At 43.2% G+C, this 23419-nt stretch overlaps 3 protein-coding genes across 7 annotated transcripts; 1 reads left to right on the top strand and 2 right to left on the bottom strand.

Moving 5' to 3' along the window:
* Nucleotides 1-1544: 1544 nt before the first annotated feature.
* haus4 (HAUS augmin-like complex, subunit 4) lies at nt 1545-17983 on the bottom strand. Of its 3 annotated transcripts, none has more exons than XM_071349658.1 (9): nt 17757-17983; nt 10351-10490; nt 8910-9041; nt 6611-6751; nt 6052-6148; nt 4110-4255; nt 3896-4026; nt 3672-3740; nt 1545-2008 (listed from the first exon to the last, which is right to left on the bottom strand). In XM_071349658.1, the coding sequence occupies exons 3-9, from the start codon at nt 8988-8990 to the stop codon at nt 1825-1827; spliced, it is 849 nt and encodes a 282-aa protein (XP_071205759.1). In that variant the 5' UTR covers nt 8991-9041; nt 10351-10490; nt 17757-17983; the 3' UTR covers nt 1545-1824. The 3 variants fall into 3 exon arrangements, with proteins under 3 accessions (XP_071205759.1, XP_071205756.1, XP_071205758.1); XM_071349655.1 differs by lacking the exon at nt 17757-17983 and adding an exon at nt 10747-11257; XM_071349657.1 differs by lacking the exon at nt 17757-17983 and adding an exon at nt 10842-11255.
* LOC139543518 (putative nuclease HARBI1) lies at nt 12354-17219 on the bottom strand. 3 transcript variants are annotated; one of them, XM_071349660.1, is made up of 11 exons: nt 15702-17219; nt 15338-15408; nt 15074-15250; nt 14922-14983; nt 14753-14839; nt 14624-14665; nt 14382-14555; nt 13614-14302; nt 13429-13544; nt 13221-13332; nt 12354-13126 (listed from the first exon to the last, which is right to left on the bottom strand). In XM_071349660.1, exons 8-11 carry the CDS (start codon nt 14083-14085, stop codon nt 12756-12758), a joined length of 1071 nt encoding a protein of 356 aa, XP_071205761.1. In that variant the 5' UTR covers nt 14086-14302; nt 14382-14555; nt 14624-14665; nt 14753-14839; nt 14922-14983; nt 15074-15250; nt 15338-15408; nt 15702-17219; the 3' UTR covers nt 12354-12755. The 3 variants fall into 3 exon arrangements, with proteins under 3 accessions (XP_071205761.1, XP_071205760.1, XP_071205762.1); XM_071349659.1 differs by having other exon boundaries at nt 14382-14665; XM_071349661.1 differs by lacking the exon at nt 13429-13544.
* LOC139543515 (endoplasmic reticulum chaperone BiP-like) lies at nt 17347-23048 on the top strand. The gene is made up of 8 exons (XM_071349654.1): nt 17347-17560; nt 18240-18390; nt 18535-18766; nt 18914-19164; nt 19288-19678; nt 19817-20054; nt 21779-21946; nt 22063-23048. Exons 2-8 carry the CDS (start codon nt 18275-18277, stop codon nt 22632-22634), a joined length of 1968 nt encoding a protein of 655 aa, XP_071205755.1. The 5' UTR covers nt 17347-17560; nt 18240-18274; the 3' UTR covers nt 22635-23048.
* Nucleotides 23049-23419: the final 371 nt, after the last annotated feature.

The following is a 23419-nucleotide window of genomic DNA, read 5'->3' as shown; positions in this document are numbered from 1 at the left end:
AAAAACGTTGGCAAAGAGTAAAGTACACGCTGTTTATAACAGATTTCAGTTTTGGGAACAGAAAACTGTATTGATATAAGCTAACTATCAATGAACTGACAGGTAGCACAATATGATTGACATTACATAACATGGGGTGTTCTGTGTTTAGACTTGCTTACTGTCACTTTGTGTAACATTAGTTAGCTAAGTTAACTTGATAGGAATGCTAAGTTAGCTGTCTTGACTATCCAAGAAACATTCAAATGCCACTTAGCGTCCCTGTAATGCTTAGAGAATATCTAATTTCAAGTGTTATTGAAGTTCTGTGGTTGCAGGTTCACCTGCCTCATCTAAAACCTATTATTTTGGGGTTTTACTATTTTGTAAAAATGTTATTTAACCTTTAACCAGGAAAAGCCCATTGAGACCCAGTCTCTTTTTCAAGGGAGACCTGGCTAAGGCAGCAGCAACAATCAATACATTACAGAATTAATCATATAACAATACATTTTAGTCGTTTAGCAGACGCTCTTATCCAGAGCGACTTACAGTAGAGTGCATACATTTTATTACATTTTTACATACTGAGACAAGGATATCCCTACCGGCCAAGAGCAGACGCTCTTATCCAGAGCGACTTACAGTAGAGTGCATACATTTTATTACATATTTATTTTTACATACAAGGATATCCCTACCGGCCAAACCCTCCCTAACCCGGACGACACTATGCCAATTGTGCGTCGCCCCACGGAGAGCCTGGGCGCGAACCCAGAGACTCTGGTGGCGCAGTGGCCCTAGACCACTGCGCCACCCGGGAATACAACATGATCCAGCCTATAGGCAGTATCTCAATGTGTGTGAAACGCTTGATAGTGTATGTGATGTAGAGGTCTACTTTCTTGGGGACCTGAATATTGACTGGTTTTCATCAAGCTGTCTGATCAAGAGAAGCTTCTCACTGTAACCAGTGCCTGTAATCTGGTTAAGGTTATAAAACAATCTACCAGGGTGTTTACAAACACTACAGGAACAAGATCATCCACATGTATTGATCACATTTTTGCTAATACTGTAGAATGTTGTACTAAAGCTGTATCCGTAAGCATTGGATGCAGTGAACACAAAATAGTGGCTAAATCTAGGATAGCCAAAGCTCCAAAAGCTGGGCCTAAAATATTGTATATGAGATCATACAAAATATTTTTGCTGTGACTCATGTGGATTGTTAAAAATATTTGTTGTGATTAATAACAAACATCCAGATGCTGCACTTGATGAATTTATTAAATTGCTTCTTCCAATTATAGATAACATGCACCTGTAAGAACTGTTAATGTTCCATGGATTGATGAGCAATTGAAAAATTGTATGGTTGAAAGATGGAGCAAAAGGAGTGGCTAATAAATCCATCTGCACATCTGATTGGTTGACTTACTGCAAATTGAGAAATTATGTGACCAAACTCAACAAAAAGTAGAAGAAACTGTATCATGAAGCCAAGATTAACATTTGAGTACTTTAAGTTAAATTATGGGCAGAAAGACAAATTCATCTCCTTATTTCATCAAATCAAATGGTTTATTCATCACAAAACAATTATGTTGCCAATTATTTTAATGATTACTTCATTAGCAAAGTGGGCAAACTTAGGCAGGAAATGCCAACAATTACATGAAAATGTAGGATTATGAATTTACTGTTATGTTATATCAGAGTGGGATTATTAAAATGAACAACAATCAAGACAACACCAGGTAGAGAAGAGAATTCTCTTGAAAACATCTGGACAAGACTCAACTGTGTTTTTCTGAAACAGAACTGTCGGATGTCAATTCCGAGTTAGTCCGTGTGCTGAGAGAATTCCTTCAGAGCCCAACTCTTGGTGTCAATCTCCTGACGCAGTCTGGAATATTCCTCAGCTAGAGCCTCAAATTCCTTGCCAAATATCTCAAAGGACGACAGTTTGCACTCCACAGACTGCTTCTCTAACTGGGAGGCATTCAGCTCCGTTTCCAGCTTCTCCCTGCAATGAAGACACACAAGAACAAGGACTGAATGAGAGAGGCAGGCAGGTACAATGAACAAAAATATCAAATGCAACAATTTCAAGATTTTACTGAGTTACAGTTCATACAAGGAAATCAGTCAATTGAAAAATTCATTAGGCTCCAATCTATGGATTTCACATGACTGAGAATACAGATATGCATCTGTTGGTCACAGATAGGTTTTTAAAAAGTGTGGGCGTGGATCAGAAAATCAGTCTGTATCTGATATGACCACCACTTGCCTCATGCAGCGCAACATATCTCCTTCACGTGGAGTTGATCAGGCTGTTGATTGTTGCCTGTTGTCTCACTCTTCAATGGTTGTGTGAAGTTTCTGGATATTGGCGGGAACTCGAACATACTGTCGTACACACCCATCCAAAGCATCCCAAACATGCTGAATGGCCATGAAAGAACTGGGACATTTTCAGGTTCCAGGAATTGTTTACAGATCCTTGTGACATAGGCCGTGCATTATCATGCTGAAACATGAGGTGATGGCGACAGATGAATGGCACGACAAGGGCCTCAGGATCTCATCATGGTATCTCTGTGCATTAAAATTGCCGTAGATCAAATGCAATTGCGTTCATTGTCCGTAGCTAATGCATGCCCATAACATAACCCCACGCCACCATGGGGCACTCTGTTCACATTGACATTAACAAACCGCTCACCCACACAACGCCATACACGCTGGCTGCCATCTGCCCAGTACAGTTGAAACCAGGATTCATCTGTGAAGAGCACACTTGCATGCCAGTGGCCATCAAAGGTAAACATTTGTCCACTGAAGTCGGTTACGACACCGAACTGAAGTCAGGTCAAGATCCTGGTGAGGACGACGAGCATGCAGATGAGCTTCCCTGAGACAGTTCTTACTGTTTGTGCAGAAATTCTTGGTTAAACAAACCCACAGTTTCATCAGCTGTCCGGGTGGATGATCTCAGACGATCCCGCAGGTGAAGAAGCCGGATGTGGAGGTCCTGGGCTGGCGTGGTTACATGTTGTCTGCGGTTGTTAAGCTGGTTGGACATTCTGCCAAATTATCTAAAACTACGTTAGAGGCAGCTTATGGTAGAGAAATGAACATTCAATTCTCTGGCAACAGCTTTGGTGGACATTCCTGCATTCAGTATGCCAATTGCACACTCCGTCAACTTGAGACACAAGCATTTCCCTACACCCGCAATAACATCTGCTGAACACGTGTATGTGACCAATAAATTTCATTTGATCTGTGGCATTGTGTTGTGTGACAAAACTGCACATTTTAGAGTGGGCTTTCATTATCTCCAGCACAAGGTGCACCTGTGTAATGATCATGCTGTTTAATAAGCTTCTTGCTATGCCACACTTGTTAGGTGGATGGATTATCTTGGCAAAGGAGAAATGCTCAGTAACAGGCTAACAAGCTTTTTGTGAGTATGGAACATTTCTGGGATCTTTAAACATGGGACCAGCACTTTACATGTTGCGTTTAAATTTTTGTTCAGTATATGTGGCCATGCTAGAAAAGACAGAAGCTAACTCCTTGATCCTGCTTTGTAGTATACCCCTCTGATGTTGAGATCCCCTATAGTGGTTGATATGATAATGACGTATTTAGTTGCTGGGCAGTGGAAGCATTTGACTCACCTTATTTTTTTATGGGCAGATATTGTGTCTGCTGTGTAGGTATCTAGCTGAATTTCCAACATCTCAGCTCTGTTGTGAAGACAGATCGTTAAGGAAATGTAAAATATATATGAAAACTGAACATTACTGATTGACATGCATGAAAAACGAATTCCTAACACGGTGAATTGCATTTGAAGGATCCCATTGTACAGTAGGCATGAACACAGGGGGGACTATCGCACCTGATCTTTTGCATGATGATCTCACATTTGGCCTCAAAGTAATCAATCTTTTTCCTGTCCAGCTCTTTCTGGGCTTTCAGCCTGTGGTCCAGGATCAGGGACTGGAGAATCTGGATGCACCCTAACAGCTCCTTGAGAGAGAATACGTTGATCGTGAGTGAAGATCACAACATGTGAGACTAATACATCTAACCATGTGGTGAGCGTCTCTTACAGAGAGGTAGCAGTGAGTCTGCCTTTGCAGCAGGGAGGCACTCTCACGGCTCTTCTCCTTCAGACTCTCTGCTCTTTTCCTTTCTCTCTCCAGGAGGCCAGACAAGCGAGACAGCTTCATGTTCTTCAGCCCTTCACTCTCATCCTCTGTCCAAGAAAGAAGAGGAGTGTTATGTTTCACAATTCACACAGGTGAGCTGCTATGCCATAAAGCCAAAAACTGCCACATTATGCCATAAAGCTAAATAAATACTGCCACATTTGCTAATGCCTGTCAGTGTCCATTACATAGTAAGACACTCACACACAGTCAGAAGTAAGATCCTATATATACAGTGGGCTCCAAAATTACTGGCACCCCTGACTGGCAATGCACAAACAATATTTAAAAAATAAACAATATAATTATAGAGAAACTCAAAATACCAACATGTGAGAAATACTTTATTAATGTTTCAATGGAACCCACCAAAATCATTTATTGATTTAATTAAAAATCAATGTCTTCCAAATCATGGATTCACAATTAATGGCACCATTAAAGATTATTGTAAATAACATCTAGCAAAATTAAACCAGGAATTAAATTCCACTTATTTATGTTTATCTAAGTCTTAAGGAACTATATTGAGGCATTATATCACTTCCTTTTTCACTAGGGTATAAAAATGAGGTAACACACATGCAATATCCCTTTGTCATCCAACACCATGAAGAAAACAAAAGAACTGGCAGTTTAAAAGAGACAGATGGTCGTATACCTTCATAAATCCGGTAATGGCTACAAGATCCACAAACGATTGAATATACCACTGAGCACTGTCAGAGCAATTATTAAAAAACTCTAAAGATATGGAACAGTTAAACCTCACGGGTAGAGGACGCAAATGCATTTTGCCCCCAAGGATAGGGAGGATGGTGAAAAAAGCAACAAAATCCCCAAGAATCACTGTGAAAGCATTGCAGGCCTTGGTGGCGTCTTGGGGTCACCAGGTTTCAAAAATCACCATCAGACGCCACCTTCACAACCACAGGCTTTTTGGAAGGGTTGCCAGAAGAAAACCCTTTCTGACCCAAAGACACAGATGCAAGCACTTTGCCAAACGTCACTTAAATTATGACTGGAAGAAGGTGTTCTGGTCAGTCAGAGACAGCATCGGCATGTTTGGCGTCGAAACAGAGATGCATACAAGGAGGCACCACATACCCACAGTGAAATATGGTGGTGGGTCAGTGATGTTTTGGGGTTGTTTTAATTCCAGAGGTCCAGGGGCAGTGGTTAAGATTGATGGCGTAATGAATTCCACCAAGTATCATGCAATTTTGGCTGACAATCTGGTTGCCTCTGCCAGAAGGCTGGGACTTGGCTGTAGGTGGACTTTCCAACAAGACAATGACCCAAAACATACCTCAAGATCCACACAGAAATGGTTCTGTGACAAAATCAATGTTCTGCCATGGCCATCTCAGTCGCCGGACCTCAATCCAATCGAAAACCTATGGGCTGAGTTGAAGAGGGCAGTTGATAAGCGCAAACCCAAGAATGTGAAGGATCTTGAAAGGATCTGCATAGAGGAATGGTCCAAAATCCCTCCAAATATGTTCCTTAACCTTGTCAAACATTACAGGAAAAGACCTCATCCTGTTATTCTTGCCAGAGGTGGTTGCACTAAGTACTAAATGAGGAGTGCAATAATTATGAAACCTTGATTTTGGTGAAATGTATTTTGTATTAAATAATTTTGGTTGGTTCCATTGACACATTTATCAAGTACAGTATTTCTCACATTGGTAATTTGAGTCTCTCTATATAATTATATTGTTTATATATTTTTTTAAAGTATTGTTTGTGCATTGCCAGTCAGGGGTGCCAGTAATTTTGGAGCCCACTGTATATATAGGCTACATGTCACCGTTTTGGTAAAAATCTGCTGTATCTTTACCCCATTCAGGCTGATAGTAGGAGAGGACGCTGAAACATTTCTTCTTCAGATGCTTTTCTAGTTCTCTAGGCAGTCGCTGTTTCATTTTCCATACATCCTGTTTAGAGAAACATGAATCATTCCAAGAAAATAGTTCATAAAACAAGTTAAGTTTGTGTGGGAGTGAGAGCAGTTACCAGAGCTGTAGAGAAGCAGTGTGTGTGTGTGATAGTGTACCTAAATATGAAAAGCACTCGCACATCTGAGATTACTTGTTGCAGGTGGATGGGAATTATTAGATAATACCTTGAAAGAAAAAAAAAAAAACACAATGCGCTTGCTAGTACATCTACCATCCTCTGACTAGCTGTCTCGGCTCGAGCCATTAACTGTCCCTCTCCATCTTCGGAGGATGCAGCTTTCAAAGGCTTGGCCTCTATTGGTTGACATTTCATGATATATTGCTTGTTTTTTCTTCTTCTCTTGAACCGCTTTTAGATTCTATGAAAGCGCTATAGAAATGTAATAAATGATTTTGAATAGATTTGAAGTATCAGGCTCATGGACAAAGAGTACCTACCTGCTCTTGTGGCATCAGCTCGAGCACCTGTTGTGCACTCAGCCCTAGAACAGGAGGCTGGTCCTGGCTGGCGGTGGCACTCGGGTCCAGCTGCCTGACACACTGGGCTACCACCAAACACTGCTCCACAGTCTCATAGAACTACCAGGGGAAAACCAGAATTAGGTTTATTCTAAGATTATACAGTACTATGAATGATCAATTTCAACAAAAGTAACATTCCGGGAAATCAAAGTCACAATGGGTGGTTAAACTACTTCAATAATGAACATCTTAGTTACAGTGCATTCGGAAAGTATTCAGACCCCTTGACATTTCCACATTGTTACATTACAGCCTTATTCTAAAATGGATTAAATTGTTTCCCCCCCTCATCAATCTACACACAATACTCCATATTGACACATCAAAAACAGGTTTAGACATTTTTGCAAATGTATTTACAATAAACTGAAATATCACATTTACATAAGTATTCAGGCCCTTTACTCAGCACTTTGTTGAAGAACCTTGAGCGGCGATAACAGCTTTAAGTCTTCTTGGGTAGGACGCTACAAGCTTAGCACACCTGTATTTGGGGAGTTTCTCCCATTCCTCTCTGCAGATCCTCTCAAGCTCTGTCAGGTTGGATGGGGAGTAGCGCTGCATAGCTATTTTCAGGTTTCTCCAGAGATGTTCGATCGGGTTCAAATCTGGGCTCTGGCTGGGCCACTCAAGGACATTGAGACTTGTCCCGAAGCCACTTCTGCGTTGTCTTGGCTGTGTGCTTAGAGTCGTTGTCCTGTTGGAAGGTGAACCATCGCCCCAGTCTGAGGTTCTGAGTGCTCTGAAGCAGGTTTTCATCAAGGACCTCTCCGTACTTTGCTCAGTACATATTTCCTTCGATCCTGACTCATCTCCCAGTCCCTGCCACTGAAAAACATCCCCACAGCATGATGCTAGCACCTCCATAGGGATGGTGTCAGGTTTCCTCCAGATGTGATGCTTGGCATTCAGGCCAAAGAGTTCAATCTTGGTTTCATCAGACCAGAGAATTTTGTTTCTCATGGTCTGAGAATCCTTTAGGTACCTTTTGGGAAACTCCAAGTGGGCTGTGCCTTTTACTGAGGAGTGTTTTCGATCTGGCCATTCTACCGTAAATGCCTGATTGGCGGAGTGCTGCAGAGATGGTTTTCCTTCTGGAAGGTTCTCCCATCTCCACAGAGGAGCTCTACAACTCTTGTCAGAGTGACCATCAGGTTCTTGATCACCTCCCTGACCAAGGCCCTTCGCCCCCGATTGCTCAGTTTGGCCAAGCGGCCAGCTCTAGGAAGAGTCTTGGTGGTTCCAAACTTCTTCCATTTAAGAATGATGGAGGCCAATGTGTTCTTGGGGGCCTTCAATGCTGCAGAAATGTTTTGGTTACCCTTTCCCAGAGCTGTGCCTCAACACAATCCTGTCTCGGAGCTCTACGGATAATTCCTTTGACCACATGCCTTGGTTTTTGCTCTGACATGCACTGGCAACTGTGGGACCTTATATAGACAGGTGTGAGCCTTTCCAAATCATGTCCAATCAATTGAATTGACCACAGGTGGACTCCAATCAAGTTGTAGAAACATCTCAAGGATGATCAATGGACACAGGATGCCCTGAGCTCAATTTTGAGTTTATTCTAAGGTATTTCTGAGACTGTGGCGAAGATAACCCTTCCAACAGGACAACGACCCTAAGCACACAGCCAAGACAACGCAGGAGTGGCTTTGGGACAAGTCTCAATGTCATTGAGTGGCCCAGCCAGACCCCGTACTTGAACCCAATTGAACATCTCTGGAGAAACCTGAAAATAGCTGTGCAGCAAAGCTCCCCATCCAACCTGACAGAGCTTATGAGGATCTGCAGAGAAACTCCCCAAATACAGGTGGGCCAAACTTGTAGCGTCATACCCAAGAAGACTCGATGTCAAGGGTCTGAATACCTATGTAAATGTGATATTTCAGTTTTTTTTTCCCTAAACCTGTTTTCGCTTCGACATTATGCGGTATTGTGTGTAGATTGATGAAAAAAACAACAATTTAATCAATTTTAGAATGAGGCTGTAATGTAACAAAATGTGGAAAAAGTGAAGGGGTCTGAATAGTTTCCGGATGCACTGTATATCATTTTGCATTAATGGGTGTAAGCTAAAGGGATCATACTACTACTGCTGCTACAGTAAGTGTACTGTGTGCTGCTCTGCTAGACATGCAACAAGAATAGAGCAGACTAGAGTTCTGTATAGCTGAGTCAATTGAGCAAAGAGTATTGTTCTGTATTGTACCGTGTCGTCCTCTGGGGCCACAGTGGAGTGATGCTTTCTGACACAGTGCTCCTGGATCATCTCCTGCAGTAGCCTGTACATGCTCTCTGAGCACAGCCAGCTAAGCCTCTGTGTCTGCAGGTCCCTCTCAGCCTGGATTAAAACAACAATCTCAGCCATTTAAAGCCATTCCCACAACACGCACCCTCACAGAGTAGTCCCAAGTCCAAAACATGGTCTTAAATAGCAACCATGACTATGGCAGCTCAAATGACAACACTCCAGTACAGTGTAATAACACAAGTCTAATTTCTCACAGTAATAGAAATGCAATTGTATTATTATGAGATGGAGAATTTAATGCTTTTGGATGTACCAACATGTTTAAATGTGAGCCTGAGCCAAGCACTTGTTTAAATATTATTATAATTTTTTCATTACTTTTACCCCTTTTTCTCCCCAATTTCTTGGTATCCAATTGGTAGTTAGTCTTGTCTCATCGCTGCAACTCCCGTACGGAATCGGGAGGCGAAGGTCGAGAGCCGTGCGTTCTCTCGAAACACAACCCAACCAAGCTGCACTGCTTCTTGACACAATGCCCACCTCCCGCCAACCCCTTCTTTTACGCTACTGCTACTCTCTGTTTATCTTATATGCATAGTCACTTTAACCATACCTACTTGTACATACTACCTCAATTGGCCCGACCAACCAGTGCTCCCGCACATTGGCTAACTGGGCTATCTGCATTGTGTCCCACCTCCCGCCAACCCCTCCTTTTACGCTACTGCTACTCTCTGTTCATCATATATGCATAGTCACTTTAGCCATACCTACATGTACATACTACCTCAATAAGCCTGACTAACCGGTGTCTGTATATAGCCTTGCTACTCTTATTTTCAAATGTATTTTTACTGTTGTTTTATTTCTTTACCTACACACACACAAAACATAATGTGAGCTTTCAAGGATGCTATAATCGCACACACACACACACACACACACACACACACACACACACACACACACACACACACACACACACACACACACACACACACACACACACACACACAATTGGTTAGAGCCTGTAAGTAAGCATTTCACTGTAAGGTGAAACACCTGTTGTATTCGGGCACACGTGACAAATAAACTTTGATTTGATTTGAGTCGCTAATGCGCGATGGGACAAGGACATCCCCGCCGGCCAAACCCTCCCCTAACCCGGACGACGCTGGGCCAATTGTGCCCCGCCCCATGAGTCTCCCGGTCACGGCCGGCTGCGACAGAGCCAGGATTCGAACCCAGAATCTCTAGTGGCACAGCTAGCACTACGGCGCAGTGTCTTAGACCACTGCACCACTCGGGAGGCCACTTGTTTAATTCTTACAATATGTCTTGATATACTAAGGTTTGGATCATTTATTGATGATAAGTTGTGTGTGTGTCTGTGTAGTACCTTCTCCAGCTCTCTCTTCAGTGTGACAGTAAGGCCAGTGCGGTCCACATGCTGTGACAGCGTTGCCAGGAGCTTGCAGAATAGAGGATGCTGGGTCAGGTCTTCTTCTGTCAGCTGACACAGTGGGAATGAGGCAAGGACTGAAATACAAAGTTGTTACAGGTGAAAACATGCATAATGATTATGGTTTGATGTATGCTACCTCCAGGATGACACTACCATACTTCTCAAATTACCAAAACAAAAAGTATTGACTCGACAGCTAAAAAGTAGGCGATATACACTATTGTGTGTTAATCTAGTTACTAGCAATGACGAGAACATCAGAAATAGGCTAAAACATTGCTATGACACTTTCACTTGTCTTTATTGCAGGCTGATTGCAAGATGGAAAACCTTGTTGATGCAAGTCGTCTGCTTTTCCCAGTGATGAAACACTCGCAGAATCATCATACGTGGACATCATCACTTGACCAAAGACCCCTCCTCACCTGACATACAAAGACGCTCCTGGATAAACGTAAGACTCTAATAAAAAAAGTATATGATACCGGTCTACCGTTATCAAAAGAACACAAACTAGCCTAGCAAGCTAGCTAGCTGTCTTGTGTTGATAACGTTAGCTAGACGTCATCTGATTCGTTGCAACACAGCAGAAGATAGCTAATGTTAATCAGATTGTAACGGTTGTTTACACAGCGTGTAGCAGAACATATTGACAAAACAAACTAAAATCGTTGGCGACCAAACTTGGATGCAAATAACAACTGACTGAGCTGAGCTAGCAACTTCCTTCTCCAGCTCCCGCGCTTCTGTGCAAACAGTCATCTGATTGGTTAATGCCACGAGGCATTCAGGGTAAAACAGGAAGGCAAATCATAACAGCAGCCCACAGTTCTGATACTTCAGTGGAGCCGACCCACCTCTGGTTACGTTCATATACACTTCAGGGGTTACATTTTTATCAGATATGATCATCTTTTTCTGAACAGATACAGAAACATGGCACACAGAAACATGGCACATTGTTTCATCTTAAATCACATGTGGATTAGTTTAGCTCAGTCAGTTATCACCAATGTTGTACTGTATCACCCATGAAAATTCACGAAGTGATATTCCTAAAGCCGGCAGATGGCGATATTGAGTAGTTTCATCTTCGACCGGCAGATGGCGATATTGAGTCGTTTCATCTTCGACTCAGTATCGCCAACTGCCGGCCTTTGGGCTAGTGAGCTGGTACATTTGTAACTATTTTTGTTCTATTCACTGAGCTGGGGCCTGTTGCACAAAACTAGGATAAGGGATTAAGCCAGGATATCTTGGTGATCCTGGCTCAATTGATCCGTAATCCGGTTGCACTAAAGATGGATAGGGGGCAGGAGGATATGTTATGGTATAAATTACCATGGAGATTTATTCTGTGGAGCTAGCCTGCTCCAGACCAGGCTAAATTCCAGGATCTATTTAATCTCATCCCTAATGTCAGTCAGCAGTCACCACAAATGGAAACCAATAGTTATTTCACTGCTCACTATACATTGTTATCACATATAACTAGACCCACTGTTATTATTTAAACGTTTGTGATCATTAATTTCAATGATTTTGGATAAAAAATGATTTTTAGATGATGTTGCTATCATTAGATAATTTACAGTTTCCCATAGACTATAAGGCTATATATAAAATGATAGAATATTAGGGCCACAGAGGGGAAAAAAACACAAGTCATAATATTGTAACCAGTTGTTTTAAAGGAGGACAGTTGTTAAAATGACAGATGTGGGGCATTTCGTGAAATTGTACTTCAGTATGGTTTCATAAACAAAGACATGCTGATGTGCCAGAATATTAAGTATCACATTGTCATAAGTATCAAAACTGTAAAAACAATATGTAGCTTTTCTGCAGAAAGAACCAGCCTCATAAATTTATGACTTTATCCTTTTTCTTCAGTGTGGCCCTAGTACTCTGTCATATAAACAAATACACATTCCATATGAATATAAAAACACAATGTGTAACATTATGTTCCTTTATTGAATAAGGACAAAACAAAGCAGGTAAACCATCAGCTCCTTTCGAAACTGAAGTCACAGTGACTCTACAAGATGGAAAGCACAGAATCCAAGCATATTATACAAAATGATACATACACATTCAAAGGTCTGTATATAACACACCCTGCATGTCTGCACACTAAAATAAATGCAGGACAAATCCATACACATCAACTGAACAGACAAATGAATGGATGCAGTAGCCTCCCTGCAGCCTTGTATTACACACAGTATACCGCACAAACATCATAAGAGGCCAAATTCGTCAAAAAACGAACCCAAAAAAACCCAAATTCCTCTGCCACCGCAGGACATATTTAACCAAAATTGAAAGCACACATACTAACTAAAATAATTCAACACATATTGGTCCCTCAGCAGCCGACCACTGTCGTCATCAGGGAAGATTGCCGGATTGTCCCAGTCCATGGCTGGTGGCACTCTGGGGGCCCTCTCCTTCCTCAGGCAGGCCACATTGTGGAGGACAGCACAAGCCACAGTAATATCACATGCCCTAACAGGGCTGACCCTTAATTTGTGAAGGCAGTGAAAGCGTGCCTTCAGGAGGCCAAAGGTCATTTCAACTCTGGCCCTGGTCCTGGCATGGGCATGGTTGTAGGCCTGCTGTGCTTCCTGGGGGTCTGTGAAAGGTGTCAGGAGAAAAGGCTGGCAGCCATACCCCCTGTCTCCCAGCAACACACCAGAGAATTCACCTGTCAACACAAAATCTCATCATTACTACCTCATAAACACAGTGATATTCTTGACACAGCCATGATGGTTATAAATAGGGGTTGTGTGGCTTACCTTGTGATAGGCACTGATAGATTTCAGAGGCCCGAAAGATTCTGGAGTCATGGACTGAGCCAGGCCATTTTGCCACAACATTGCTGATCACACAGTCAGCATTGCAGACCATCTGAAATCATAAGATGAGGAATATTACACCAATCAATGCACATCACTGGCAATGCAGAGTGTTCGTCAATGGACAATATCAAAAAGTTATGTTCACCTGAACATTAATGCTGTGAAAGGATTTCCTATTCACAAAATCGGCCTCATGGGCACCTGAGGGGGCTTTTATCCTTATGTGTGTGCAGTCCACTGCACCAATGACATTGGGGAAACCTGTCACACAAAGTAATGAGTATCCTACTATGTGTTAACAGTTGTCCTGTAATTTGTAGATCCTCTTACCTGCAATCCTATAGAACTCCTCTTTGATGTCACAGAGTCTTCTGTGGCCAGGGAAGGAGATGAAGACATCTGCTAATGCTTTGATAGCCAGACACACACTCCTTATTGTGCGGCAAATTGTGGCCTTGTTCAGCTGTTCTGCATCCCCCACTGAGTACAGGAAGGCTCCACTAGCAAAAAAGCGCAAGGCCACACAAACCATTTGCTCCACACTCAGTGCATGGCTCCGTGCAGTGCGGTGCTTAATCCTGGGACCCAGTAGTCTGCATAGATACCTGATGCCATCTGCAGAAAACCTGTATCTTTCATATAGATGGTCATCAGGGAAGGCCAGTGGGTCCAACCGGTCCCTGAAGACCCTTTCTCGCCTGAAGGCTCTCCTCAGCACAAGTGCTTCTTCATCCACCACATCTCGCACGAATGGGCATGCCATTGTCAGAGCAGAAAGGAACACACAATTTTGGGCCTTCATATAGGCTAGTGGCCACACCTGGTGCTGGGGGGGTGGGCAAAAGAGGGCGATGCCTTATAACGATGACTTGGTTGTACTGATTGCTGGGAAAATAAAAAAAACCTTAGAAAGATGCCACCGTCCTGTGTGCTCACAATAAGAGCTCATATGTCATGGCTCACTTGACTTTACGAGAATATACCAAATTTTTATTTTGAGCTGTGTCATCTTCTTGGAGCTGGGGGAGGAAAGAAAAATAATGATTAATACATTTGTGTTACAGTTAGCATACAGTGTACATTGAAGGCATATCTCACCTCCCTCTCAAGTTTTTTTATTTCAAGGTCCAGTTTCCTAATTGTCCTCTTTTTTATTTCGGACTCCAGTGCAAGATTTTCCATCTTTTTCTTCTTGTACTGAATGTCTATGTCTGCCAGTTCTATTTGGCGCCGGAGGTGGTTGCCATACAACTTTCTGATAGCTTGTGAGCTCTGTGAACACAATACAATTAGCGCAGCTGGAATTTGGCAGGATGTGGTGTCCTTTTATTAATACGCACTATGTTGCCAGGCTGGTTTTCCCACTGTATAGCATCTGGGTCCTGTAAAAGAAATTAGATTTTTTGATTTTGATGAGGACTCCTCACCATTGTAGAGTAAATAGTACTTTCACAGTCTTAACATGATACCTCATGCCTTCTGGAATCCAGAGAGATGGTCTCCTCCTCATCATCGTCTCCATCATGTGCTGTTGCTGCTGCACTGGGGCCTTCACCCTATCACATTTAATCGGATTCATATTGAAGCTAGTAGACAAGACATGCCAGGCCTACAGTATGCCTTTGATGGAGTACTCACTGGATCAGCATCGTCTGGTGCTTGTGCTGGTGGCTCTAACAGGAACACAGTGCTGCCAGACACTGCAAGGCAATAGGTAAACCAAAGTCAGACAGTCCAAATTGATTCAATATGAATGTGGTTGTATCCCATGTAGAGATGGAAGGACATACCTTGAATGAAGCGGGTGGCATCTTGGGAGGAACCTATGCTCGTCTCTTTCCCCCCAGGGATCCCCTCTAAGACGGGCCTGCCTTTATTTAGCTCCAAGGCCATGTCCTCTGCTGGGGTAAGGTCAGCCTTTGGTGACCCACCACCCGTGCCTTGTCTGTGGGTATTCTTTTTCACTGCTAAAACAGTACAGACAATGTGTGAGCAGGCACCTTCTGGGTACAATATATGCTTGTGCTTTGTTAAATATTAGTCAGGGACCATACCATTCTGCAGAATGTTCTTGTATTTGATTTTGACCTGCTGCCATGTCCGTTTTGGCCCGTTCATGTTTAATCTACACACACACACACACACACACACACACATTTAATGGAGTCACACTGCAAAAAATTACTTGGTATTTTTGTCTTGTTTTCAGTAAAAATATCAAAAAATTTATCATAGCTTTATACAGTGTGATGGAGTTACTTTACACAATTTCACTCATATCTGCAGTGCATTTCAATTAAAAATTTAACCGTTTCATAATTACAGTACAACTGCATTTTTGGAGATGTGAATTAAATATTTGAATTGTAATTGTGATGTTTCAGCGGAGCGGTGAGTGTGTAATTGTGCACTACTTACGCATTCAGGCGGTCTGCAATACTTTGCCACGCTTTTTCTCTTTGCTTTATCACTGTGGCGGTGTTGCCTTTCTTCTTAATTATATATTTTACCTCCTCGTATGCCTCCATGAGGATTTGTGCTTCCGACGGGGAAAAGTACGCGGCTCTAGTTGCCATGGTAAATCAGTTAATCTGTGATCTGTGGCGGGGTCTATTTGAGTGAGCCGTGAGCGCGCACCTATCCAGGATTGGTTTCACCTGGCTTAATGAATCCGTGTCTGCTCATCCTGGCTTGGTCTTTGTGCAACCAATTAAGCCTGGACGCACATGTTTTGGCTTCATTGAGCTCAGCTGAGTCATTTATCCCGGATGTCTTAATTCTACTTTTGTGCAACAGGCCCCTGGCCTGGCACTAGCTTACTCCTTGACCCATTGAAGCTGTTGGTTGGAAGAATCCAGTGACAATATAACAATAATAACAACACATATTACAGTCCCATGTCTGATCATCATAAACAAAAGTACATCACAAAATAATTAATATAGAATGTGTGCGTGCATTGATGTTGCAGAAAGACAGCCACAAAGCAAAATATTTATTTTCAAAACAGCAAATATACTGGTGGGCATAAATCTGACTATTTCTCATGCAAAAACTATTGCAACATATGGAGTTAGGATATATCTTTAAAATATTGTGGGGCTCAAGAGTGGTGCAGCGGTCTAAGCCACTTCATCTCAGTGCTAGAGTCCTCACAACAGACACCCTGGTTCGAATCCAGGCTGTATCACAACCAGCTGTGATTGGAAGTCCCATAGGGCGGCGCACAATTGGCCCAGGTCGTCCGAATTTGGCCGGGGTAGGCCGTCATTGTAAATAAGATTTTTTTCTTAACTGACATGCCTAGTTAAATAAAGATTACACATTAATATCCCCATGGTGTAACTAATGTACAATGATCTAACACCTGATGTAACAATAACAATAACTTTCCAGGAAAGATATAACCATTCTCACAAGAGCGTACATCTACTTCAGAGTATTTCTCATGTTATGCAAACCATTGCAACATATTAGGGGTTAGAGGCTATGAGTAAAGCCTTGCTATTGTGGTAATTCCTGTCCACACACTTGCAATTAAGCTGATGTAACTAACGTACAATTTACCTGATGTAACAACTAACTTTGATTACCTTAGGCTTACTCCTTTATACCTTCTATGGCTTACTCACTGACTTTTTTTACACAGCTACAGTCAGATCATGTAGCTTTTGCTCAGAATGGTTAGTCACCACTTCTATTGTAATAACATGGTAATTATCATGTATTACATTACCACTGCTTTACCATAATGTTTTACAATTCACAACGTGGAACTAGTTTCAGTTCACTACTTCCCCTACACATATATTATTAGGCTTGGGCCTACTGTATTGTAGTAGACACTAGATTACAGTGGTCCTGAAATTGGAAAATGCACCCCAAAAGACAGACATTTCAATGCACCAACTACATTTCAATGTACGACACCGGCATTCACATAATTGGGGTTTGACACATTGACAGGTAGCCTATCAGCATCGTACAGTAAAGCAAGAATCATGACGTTTACTTGACCAAACGTGTGCAAATCAGCAGAGGCCAGCATGCCTGGTGCTGCCAATGAACGCCTTCCAACGAACTGCTGTCTGACCAATGGGAAGCCTCCACGTTGGGTAAGAAGTGACAGCTTATAAACGGAGAGCACCTTCCATTGAACGTAATTTTACCGACTCACAATCATAAAGTAGACATATTTGAATAACGTAATCTGTAAAGCAAATACTTTCCATTGAGATAAACCCCAAAAGAAGACGCCATCGAGTTTCTTTGTGAAGGTATGTAAGTTAAACTTTTTGGCTAAGAATGAAGACTTATAAAAAAAAAAAAAGTGTCCGGGAGCCTGTTTTTGGCTACATTCTTGGTGGTCAACTAACGTTAGCTAGTTACTTAACATGTTATCCAGAAATTAAATGGAGTGGGGTGTATTTTAGTTAACCTTATAGATAAACATGGAGTGTTAAAGTACTTTACCTGTTCAATATGCTTCTGTCAGTCGTCAACTAGCGTGGTTGAAAAGTATTAATCAGCTAACGTTAGCCGTGCACGCTGTGTCTCAAATTGATCATGCAGTTAACGTTATTTAACGTTAACCACTCGTTAGTTTTTAACTAACTTTACCTTTTTGGTAAATCGAGTTTGTATTTTAGCTTTTTTTTTGCGTTTTCATTCATTTGGGCTCCTCTCCTCTGTAACTATTCCCCAGGCCGTTGCTGTAAGTGAGAATGTGTTCAGTCAATTTACCTGGTAAAATAAAAAATTACCGGCTTTCTTGGGCTCCACCCACATATGTGCTGCCCTGGGAGTCTTCGATGTCTAATTTGACACACTACAGCATGCACGGTCGTGACTACACCAGAGTTCCAAATGGACTCATTCCGTCAGCTATATAAGAATTACAGGTCTACACAGTGTACTGAGTAATATTAATGGTGTCTTGACCTTTTTAATTCCCAGAACTTCAAAGAGTTGCGTGAACACACAGAATAGAGATGAGGCTTCTGTGTGTAGTTCTGCTGGTCACCGGCAGTGTGTTTGCCGATGACGACGACAAGAGGGAAAGCTTTGGGACAGTGGTTGGAATTGACTTGGGGACCACCTATTCCTGGTAAGCATTAATTTAGTAATGAATGGCAAAATAATCTTTAGTCTCATATGCTCAATCATTTGGCTAAATGACTATCATTTCTTGAAGTGAGGTGGTTGATACTTTCCATTCTTATTTCTCATCCATACTCTTATCCTTTTCCAGTGTTGGTGTGTTCAAGAATGGCCGTGTTGAGATCATTGCAAATGACCAGGGAAACCGCATCACCCCATCGTATGTGGCCTTCACCGCTGAGGGGGAGCGTCTGATCGGTGACGCAGCCAAGAACCAGCTCACCTCCAACCCTGAAAACACAGTCTTTGACGCAAAGAGACTGATTGGCCGCGCCTGGACCGATTCCGCTGTGCAGCATGACATCAAGTACTTCCCCTTCAAGGTGAGTCTAACAAACACACTCCTGCCCAATAGCCTGAACACTGTAACTATGCAAATAAATTACTACTTATTCAGCATGTAACTATGCTGAAGTAGTGCAGATTGTTTTTAGAGGAGATGCTTAACAGTAGCTACTTTAATCCACTAGGTTATCGAGAAGAAGAGCAAGCCCCATATTCAGGTGGACATCGGTGGAGGTCAGCTGAAGACCTTTGCTCCAGAGGAGATCTCTGCCATGGTTCTCACCAAGATGAAGGAAACTGCTGAGGCTTACCTGGGAAAGAAGGTCACACATGCTGTGGTCACTGTACCCGCCTACTTCAATGATGCCCAGCGTCAGGCCACCAAGGATGCTGGAGTCATCGCTGGCCTAAATGTCATGAGGATCATCAACGAGCCGTAAGTGTATCATCTTCACAATGCAGGAACTGAATTAACATTACACTGACTAGTCCAATATTTCTTTAAATCACTCAATATTTGCCAAGACCATTTTAACATCTGTTCCCCTGTCTATTCCAGAACCGCAGCGGCTATCGCCTACGGCCTGGACAAGAAGGACGGTGAGAAGAACATCCTGGTGTTCGACCTGGGTGGCGGTACCTTTGACGTGTCTCTCCTGACCATCGACAATGGTGTGTTTGAGGTGGTGGCCACCAATGGAGACACCCACCTGGGAGGAGAGGACTTTGACCAGCGTGTTATGGAGCACTTCATCAAGCTGTACAAGAAGAAGACCGGCAAGGACGTGCGCAAGGATAACCGTGCTGTGCAGAAGCTGCGTCGTGAGGTGGAGAAGGCCAAGAGAGGTCTGTCTGCCCAGCACCAGGCCCGCATTGAGATCGAGTCCTTCTTCGATGGAGAGGACTTCTCAGAGACCCTGACCCGTGCAAAGTTTGAGGAGCTCAACATGGTGAGTTGGTCCTCATAGTGACATCACATACAACAGTCAAGACACTGCTGGCCCACTGATATTGGAATATCCAACTCAAATGATCACATTCATGTTCCACTTAATTGAACCTCATTAATTTGCCATTTTGTCTTTCAGGACCTGTTCCGTTCCACCATGAAGCCTGTGCAGAAGGTGATGGAGGACTCTGACCTGAAGAAGACCGACATTGACGAGATCGTCCTGGTGGGCGGCTCCACTCGTATCCCCAAGGTCCAGCAGCTGGTGAAGGAGTTTTTCAATGGCAAGGAGCCCTCCAGGGGCATTAACCCTGACGAGGCTGTGGCCTACGGCGCTGCCGTGCAGGCTGGAGTGTTGTCTGGAGAGGAGGACACAGGTGGGTCTTGGTCAATGTGCTAACGCCATCCACTTCATACACTGCTCAGTTTAGACAGAGGTATCTTCACATTTCATTTATTTTTACCTAAGGAAATGTAGGCTAGATGCAGGTCCAATTATGTACAGTGGGGCAAAAAAGTATTTAGTCAGCCACCAATTGTGCAAGTTCTCCCACTTAAAAAGATGAGAGAGGCCTGTAATTTTCATCATAGGTACACTTCAACCATGACAGACAAAATGAGAGAAAAAAATCCAGAAAATCACATTGTAGGATTTTTTATGAATTTATTTGCAAATTATGGTGGAAAATAAGTATTGTCAATAACAAAAGTTTCTCAATACTTTGTTATATACCCTTTGTTGGCAATGACAGAGGTCAAACGTTTTCTGTAAGTCTTCACAAGGTTCACACACTGTTGCTGGTATTTTGGCCCATTCCTCCATGCAGATCTCCTCTAGAGCAGTGATGTTTTGGGGCTGTTGCTGGGCAACACGGACTTTCAACTCCCTCCAAAGATTTTCTATGGGGTTGAGATCTGGAGACTGGCTAGGCCACTCCAGGACCTTGAAATGCTTCTTACGAAGCCACTCCTTCGTTGCCTGGGCGGTGTGTTTGGGATCATTGTCATGCTGAAAGACCCAGCCACGTTTCATCTTCAATGCCCTTGCTGATGGAAGGAGGTTTTCACTCAATCTCACGATACATGGCCCCATTCTTTCCTTTACACGGATCAGTCGTCCTGGTCCCTTTGCAGAAAAACAGCCCCAAAGCATGATGTTTCCACCCCCATGCTTCACAGTAGGTATGGTGTTCTTTGGATGCAACTCAGCATTCTTTGTCCTCCAAACACGACGAGTTGAGTTTTTACCAAAAAGTTATATTTTGGTTTCATATGACATTCTCCCAATCTTCTGGATCATCCAAATGCTCTCTAGCAAACCTCAGATGGGCCTGGACATGTACTGGCTTAAGCAGGGGGACACGTCTGGCACTGCAGGATTTGAGTCCATGGCGGCGTAGTGTGTTACTGATGGTAGGCTTTGTTACTTTGGTCCCAGCTCTCTGCAGGTCATTCACTAGGTCCCCCCGTGTGGTTCTGGGATTTTTGCTCACTGTTCTTGTGATCATTTTGACCCCACGGGGTGAGATCTTGCGTGGAGCCCCAGATCGAGGGAGATTATCAGTGGTCTTGTATGTCTTCCATTTCCTAATAATTGCTCCCACAGTTGATTTCTTCAAACCAAGCTGCTTACCTATTGCAGATTCAGTCTTCCCAGCCTGGTGCAGGTCTACAATTTTGTTTCTGGTGTCCTTTGACAGCTCTTTGGTCTTGGCCATAGTGGAGTTTGGAGTGTGACTGTTTGAGGTTGTGGACAGGTGTCTTTTATACTGATAACAAGTTCAAACAGGTGCCATTAATACAGGTAACGAGTGGAGGACAGAGGCGCCTCTTAAAGAGGAAGTTACAGGTCTGTGAGAGCCAGAAATCTTGCTTGTTTGTAGGTGACCAAATACTTATTTTCCACCATAATTTGCAAATAAATTCATAAATTCTCATTTTGTCTGTCATAGTTGAAGTGTACCTATGATGAAAATTACAGGCCTCATCTTTTTAAGTGGGAGAACTTGCACAATTGGTGGCTGACTAAATACTATTTTGCCCCACTGTATATTATAGCAGCTACATTTTCTATCACAACTAATGGTTTACTGTCTACCAGGTGACATTGTTCTTCTGGATGTGTGCCCCCTGACCCTGGGTATTGAGACTGTGGGAGGAGTCATGACCAAGCTGATCCCCAGAAACACTGTGGTGCCAACCAAGAAGTCCCAGATCTTCTCCACTGCCTCTGACAACCAGCCCACCGTCACAATCAAAGTTCATGAGGGTAAGCGCCTTTGATTCATCACTGCCCATTGTAGCTACATCCACTAACGATTGCGTGGCATTTTTATACAACTTTGGCTCTGGTTCTAATTTTCTACTTCCCTCTTCTTTCTCCAGGTGAGCGTCCCCTGACCAAAGACAACCACCTGCTGGGAACCTTCGACCTGACTGGCATCCCCCCCGCACCCCGGGGTGTGCCCCAGATCGAGGTCACCTTCGAGATTGACGTCAATGGCATCTTGCGCGTCACAGCCGAGGACAAGGGAACGGGCAACAAGAACAAGATTACCATCACCAATGACCAGAATCGTCTGACGCCTGAGGACATTGAGCGGATGGTCAATGACGCAGAGCGCTTTGCCGATGAGGACAAGAAGTTGAAGGAGCGCATCGATGCCCGCAATGAGTTTGAAAGCTACGCCTACTCGCTCAAGAATCAGATCGGTGACAAGGAGAAGCTGGGCGGCAAGCTCTCTCCCGAGGACAAGGAAACCATAGAGAAAGCAGTAGAGGAGAAGATTGAGTGGATGGAGTCTCACCAAGATGCTGAGTTGGAGGACTTCCAGGCCAAGAAGAAGGAGCTGGAAGAGGTGGTGCAGCCCATCATCAGCAAGCTTTACGGAAGTGCAGGTGGTCCCCCTACTGAGGGAGAGGCAGAGGGAGATCAGGATGAAAAGGATGAGTTGTAAGGCTGTCTTGAGGGTCTCCACAGCCTACATGAGCAACTCTCTGCTTTCTGTTCTATTGCCCCTCGTCTCTCTGGTAGCGGCACAGATGTACATATTGGACTCATTGGACTTAAATGGTGAGAGGAAATGCAACCATGATGAATCTGCTGGAAAGACTTCTGAAATATTGTTTAGAAGTGAGATGTTCTCTTCGCTGTGTGGCGGAGGTATAGTCAGCCTGGATTCGAGGCTCGCTGCTGTTCTCAAGCAGTTTGAAAAGGGGTTCTCTAGGGCAAGGGGTTGGGTGGTTCTGGGTGACATGGTAACTGACATGTTCCCAAGCAATGTTAACAAGTTATTTATTGAATCTGGTCATTGTAGAAAAGCCTTTCTACTGTTAAGACACTGAAATAATAAATGTTTGATACAAATGTCTTTGCTTTGCCTCTATTCATCTGCATCAATTTACACATGACCACAAACCTGTAACCCTGTAGAAGGTAGCCTAGTTGTTGGAGCGTTGGGCCAGCAATCAAAAGGTCGCTAGTTGGAATACCTGCGCGAAGGTGAGAAGACATCACATGCGCAAGGCAGTTACCTCTAATTGCGCCAGGGTCGTGATAATAATGGCAGGTCCTGGCTGTGACCCTCCTGAGGGTGAGTGGGTTGGGATTAGTAAAAAACACATTTCCAATTTGCACTTGTGTGGTTATACACACCTGTACATGTGAAATTGGACAAATAAGCATCCACCACATTTAACTGTCCATAAGTAACATTGGCTGTGTGCAGCAGGTCTGTCCATC

Source organism: Salvelinus alpinus, chromosome 18 (assembly GCF_045679555.1).
Source record: "Salvelinus alpinus chromosome 18, SLU_Salpinus.1, whole genome shotgun sequence".
Lineage (NCBI taxonomy): Eukaryota > Metazoa > Chordata > Actinopteri > Salmoniformes > Salmonidae > Salvelinus > Salvelinus alpinus.
Note: the sequence above shows the minus strand (reverse complement) of the source record. Positions and strands in the feature narration are given on the sequence as shown.